Raw genomic sequence first — 5,463 nt, 5'->3', positions numbered from 1 at the left:
CAATGACGTATCAGTGTAGGTTCATCAGTTACAACACATGCACCACTCTGCTGGGGGATGTTGATTATGGGGGAGGCTATGCATGGGGGGGTGAAGAGGGGGTGGTGGAAGGGGGTATACAGAAAATCTCTGTACTTCCTGTTCAACTTTGCTGTGAACCTAAAATATCACTTAAAAAAAAATTGTCATTCAAGCAAAGTAAAAAATAGTATCTCAATCCATACAATAACCCTGGGAGGTCGATACCATTACCATGCCCATTTCGCAGATGAAGAAACTGAAGTTTAGACAGCATACGGGATTTTTTCACAAAGTCAGACTAGCTGGAAGTCGAGAAAGGAGCCAGAATTATAATCCAGGGGTCTGACTCACCCATGTAACCCCACTAAACCCTCGAGGGAACCTAAAAAGTAGATACCTTTAGTATTCTTATGAGGCTGGGGAAATTCCGTTTCAGAGAGGTCTCGTGACTTTCCCAAAGTCATCCAGCTATCAAGTGGCAGGGCCAGGCTAAAACCCAGGGCCCTGTGAGGTGAGGCAGTGTCCCTCCACTCCACCCTATCTCATCATGCTGATGAAGGCAGAGGCGAGCTTTGCAAGGGTCTCCAGGGATGAGATCTGTTTTCATGTGGGGCAGCTCCAAAGAAAAGTGCAAGTTCTAGCCTCAAAAAGAAGCCAAGCCACAGGATGACTTTTTTGGTGACTTATTTCCCCTTAACCTTGAAGAGTCAGTGGGACCCAGGCCCAGTCTGCTGTCCCCCATGCCATACCTTCAAGGGAGTCTGCTTTTAATGTTAAACTTGGCTTTTCCATGTCTGACTTTCCAGGTTCTACTCAGATTTGGGGCCGGAAGATGAAATGTCTGTGGCACTGTAACGGACTGAGTGTACAATGGATGCTACAAGGCATTCTGCCCAGAGGCGGGGGCTAGCCAAGGTGGCCTCAGGTGGGCCAGGTGAGAGGCGGGGATTTTGTAACTATCAATCAATTTAAAATCCAGTCTTTAATCCTTCTGCTTCTGTGAGCTCTGATTTACACTGAAAATTAAAGCAGACGCTGCTTTCTGGGTTGCACCTCTTTCTTTAGATGGCAAGGGACTGAATTCAGGAAAAGTAGGCAAAAAGAATCGTAAGGCCTCCCAGCCAAATCCTGAGACGCAGAAGCATGCCTGACTTCCATGTGGCTGCCTTCTATACAGTGTAGATAGATTCCTCTACCAAGGGTGGCTGGAGGCCCTGCCATTCTAGTCTCCTCTTCCTCCTGACTCGTTAGAGCTACAGCTCAATCACCAGGGCTCATTGCTTGCTGGCTAATTTCATTCCTTTCCTGAGAGACCAGCCCCTCCCTCAGCCTCTGCCCAGTCCCAGCCCTAGGCGCTGACCTTAAAGAATTTATCGATTTTGCTGAGGTTGATTCTCTTCTTGGCATCCAGTTTGTAAATGTTACTGACATTTCCATCCATCAGGTAGAGACCAAAACCCATTACCTGAAGTGAGAAAGGGCAGAGCACAGAAGCTAGTCACATCTGTTGAAAACGTTTCAAAAAAAACCAAAAAAAACAACAAAAAAAGTAGGTCTGTGCATGTGTACTCAACCACACGGCCAGTAGCTACACATTCTATCATAAAAACCCATGAGTCTTCAAATAAAGAAAGGACACATAGATCTAATTTCAACCAGAAATTTGATTTCTGTGAAGAAACACAGACGGTCCTTTAGTATATTATGGCAGCCACTTCCTGAGTCCATATTGGGGCCAGAATCTGTGCTTAGGACTTTAACAGGAATTATCCTTATTTCTCACAACAATCTCATAAGTCCAGTTCTACACAATAACCTTATCCTACAGATGAGGAATTGGAGACACAGAGAGGTTAGCCAGCTTGCCAACGTCACACAGCTAGTAAGCTACAGAGACAGGATCTGAACCTGGACCTGACAGCAGCATCATTTATGCATTTAGATCCCTCTTGAGAGAAAGGACTGAGTGGTGTATCCCTGGGGTCCAGCACATCATAGGCACTTGCTAAATGTTGAATGAATGTAAAACTATTCAACTTTTCCCCAAGTAAACAATAATACCATAAAGATTTGGGAGGAGCCACTGTAGGCTTTCTTTAAAAAAAAAAGAATTCATTTCTTGCCTGACAATGTATAATAAGCAGGTCGACAGGCTAATTCTGGACATTCCAGTCCATTTTACAGTCTCCTGAATGCTGGCTTGTTTTGCTCCTTTTGTCAAACGTACAGGGAGCCTGAACAACTAGGTTGAAAGCAGCTTCCCCTGGCGCACAGTTGATATGTGACCGCTGGTAAATCACATCTGACCCATAAGGGAATGGACTAGAGGCCTGTTAAGATCACTTCTCCATTAGTTGCATTTTGTAATTCTGCCAGGCAGTGCACCAGGCTTTTCTGTTAAGGGTGAACAGCTCCCCCTGGTGGCACCTGTGTTCAACTAACTCAACCGCAGAGACATGAAACAGCAAAACGGTGCTGGGGCCACACTGAAGTGGAGCATTGAGAGGGAAGACGGCTGAGAAGCTGAGGTGTCCAAGGATTAAAGGCAGGCGAGAGAAAAGGGGGGCCTGAGAACTTGATGGCAGCATCTAAGAGTGCTTTGGGGACTGGAAACTGGTAACCTACGTGTGGAAGCAGCAATTCTGGGGAGAGCTATAGTCCAGGCATAGCGCTGTGGGTGAGAGGCCGCTGGACTTTGGGTGACTCCTCTGGATTTCTGATTGTGCAGAGGGAGCCACTGCGAACAACACAAAACCACAATGCCCTGTAAGCTCCATCGAGGTGATATGGATATGTAAGGAAGGGAACACCAGCAGGGCTGGGTTCAGAATAGCAAGAGTAACGTGGAAGAGAGCAGGAAATAGTAAAACCACCAGGAGAACTTTGAAAGACGAGGTTCTGAAGATGAAGGGGAAGATGAGGGGAAGAAAGAATCAAAAGGGGCTACGTAGTGTGTAGAAAGAATATGGCGAAGGTTGTTCATTTCAGTGCTATGGCTGTCTGAGAGAAATCAGAAACCTCCTAAGCAGCTAACAATAGATTAATGGCTTAAAAAATGAAAGCTTAGCCATTCGACATTATTTAACAGCTGCATAATATTTCAGTACATTTAATGAAATGGGATAAAAGTCACAAACGCATAATTTATGTATACTGCCTATGTTGAAAATATGTAAGCATAGAAAAAATGAGAAGGAAATACATCAAAATTCTAATAGTGTTATGTCTGGATGGAAAGATTGTGAGAGATTCAAATTTCTGTGCTTTCCTGTATATGACAGCTTTTCTACAATAATAAATATTACTTGATANAACAGCCCTTCCTCCTCCTCTGAGACCCACTCACAGGCTTTTCCAGATGCCCAGTGTCCATGGTACTTACCAGTCATATGAGTGAGGAGGGACCGGCAGCCTCTTGAGGGCTACAAAGGGCTGGAATCCAAGTAAAGCCAGGTGGGCGACCTCCCAAAACCTGCCTACTGACTGACAGCACTGACATTCTGTGGTTGAAGCTGGGTTTGGAGGGGTCTTTGGGGAGGGGCTGGGGAAACCTAAAGGGACTGTACCTCTTTTTCAACAGTGACCTGGCAACCTGGAAGCACTCCATGGTGAGGGACACCATGGTCATTCTAAGAGGCGTTGCCGCCTCACTTTCTTTCCACCCCTCTTCTTCTTCCTCCTTCCTCTCTTCCTCCTCAACTCTTTTTTTGAAATATATCATTGAGAAAACTATCTTAAATTGGAGGAAAAATCTTCACTGTCCTTCCCCAAGAGAAAAATGACAGCCTGCTTCACTCTCTTCTGTTTTCCAGCGCTGGCTGACCCGATACAGACTAAAAGCATGGCCACCAAATAAGACACATACATGTTCTGGCAAAAATTGAATATTTCAAAAGGAGCCCTGAAGTGGCCCTCATAGGAATACTCAGAAAGGTGATAGGCTGCCTCCTGCTCATACTTTGGCATTGGTTTTATTTTGAGTTACCTGTGTAGGAATGGGCATACGCTCACTCAAACCTAACTCCCCACCCTGGCCACGTCAGGTGGTCGAGAATTCATGCAGAAAATGTGAGGAAATGAGTTGAGCGTTCGAGTCCATGGTTTTCCTGGAAGACCTCCCCAGAGACTGGCAGCCAGTGGGTTGTTTAAAGACTACACTGGCTTTCCTTGCTGAGACTCAGTCACAGAGGCTCAAGGCTGGTGGAGTTCAAGGATGCTGTTTATATATTTTTAAGGCCTCATCTCTGACTAAAGGATGGTGGCCCCTTCCCATATGGAAAGGTCAAAATCACTCAGCTTTGGGAGAGATGCAGTCGGAAGAAACCTCCTAACAACCCCAGAGATAAAGGCTGTAGCCAGATGTCCCCCAACTCCCATGAGGCACTGACACCCCAGATCTTAGTATACATTCCCTAGGATGGTGGCTTATAAAGCGACCTAAGGTGACGCTGCCAACCCACATCACGGTTGAAACTGTCCAAACCGTACACTCCATGATATACTTATTGTACAGACACAAAACCTGAGGAGAGAATCAGGGTGAAGAAGAATGATGCCATCTCGGTCCACCTGACCACTGAGGGCCGGCCATGCCTCCCCCTGCTCAAGGATGGAGGACTCCTGCTGTCCCACTGTGGGCGGCGTGGCTCACGGCGGGGACAGAGAAGGGGGCGTGGCTGTGCTCTGAGCACTTTTGAACCCTGGCAGCAAAGGGCAGATACAAAAGCGCTCAGAGCACCCTCCGCGGCTCCCCTCTGGAATCCACCTGCCCAGGGCTCTGGGGAGGGGGGAGGGGCTGAAATGGCCCCTCGGCACCCTGCCCGGGCTGGGCCTGCTCGCGGGAGCCGAGAGACATTACGGCAGGCACTCACTTGGACTTGTTCTCTTCATAGTGAGCACTGGTCTTAATGTATCTGGCCAGCTCTATCTGCATGTCGCCGAAAAGGGGCACCACCTGCAGCTGCTGCAAAGGAAGCAAACACAGCGCATGAGACGCCGAGGGGGGAGCTGGGAGGCTGCTTTCCAGCTAGGGAGGCAGCCTCCATGTGCCTCTGGGCTGACCCCTAGTTCCTGCTTCTGATGATGCTTCCGTGTGACCCTGGAACCAAAAACAGCCCCAGCCAGCACACAGACCCTCTGCCTCCAACCAACCCTATGTTCTAGCAACTGAGCCCCGAGAGGCAGAGTGACTTCTCCAAGGTCCCACAGCAGGCAGAACGGTTAAAAGATAAGGAGCAGATGGCTGGCCTCCCAGGGCAGGATCCTTTCTCAGATTGCTGCCTGGAACGCTGGACTAGAAGTGGGTGCCTGGATGCTGCTAGCTGGGTATGGTGTTCCTGACAAAAACTCCACAATGTGAACTAACTGAAATTGTAACGCCAGACATCAGAGAGCAGACAAGTCCCATATGAAGACCAGGACAAACGGACGGGAGGCCGGCGT

At 47.9% G+C, this 5,463-nt stretch overlaps 1 protein-coding gene across 1 annotated transcript in view; it reads right to left on the bottom strand.

Moving 5' to 3' along the window:
• The window catches only part of CYFIP2 (cytoplasmic FMR1 interacting protein 2), a 116,583-nt gene that overhangs the window by 74,267 nt on the left and 36,853 nt on the right, over nt 1-5,463 (bottom strand). Inside the window, exon 9 of the mRNA XM_019653964.1 lies at nt 1,376-1,486. Within this exon, the coding sequence (XP_019509509.1) occupies nt 1,376-1,486 (111 nt within the window). The remainder of the gene's footprint in view (nt 1-1,375; nt 1,487-5,463) is intronic.

Source organism: Hipposideros armiger, unplaced genomic scaffold (genome assembly GCF_001890085.2).
Source record: "Hipposideros armiger isolate ML-2016 unplaced genomic scaffold, ASM189008v1 scaffold_211, whole genome shotgun sequence".
Lineage (NCBI taxonomy): Eukaryota > Metazoa > Chordata > Mammalia > Chiroptera > Hipposideridae > Hipposideros > Hipposideros armiger.
This window is presented reverse-complemented; position numbering and strand designations above follow the sequence as displayed.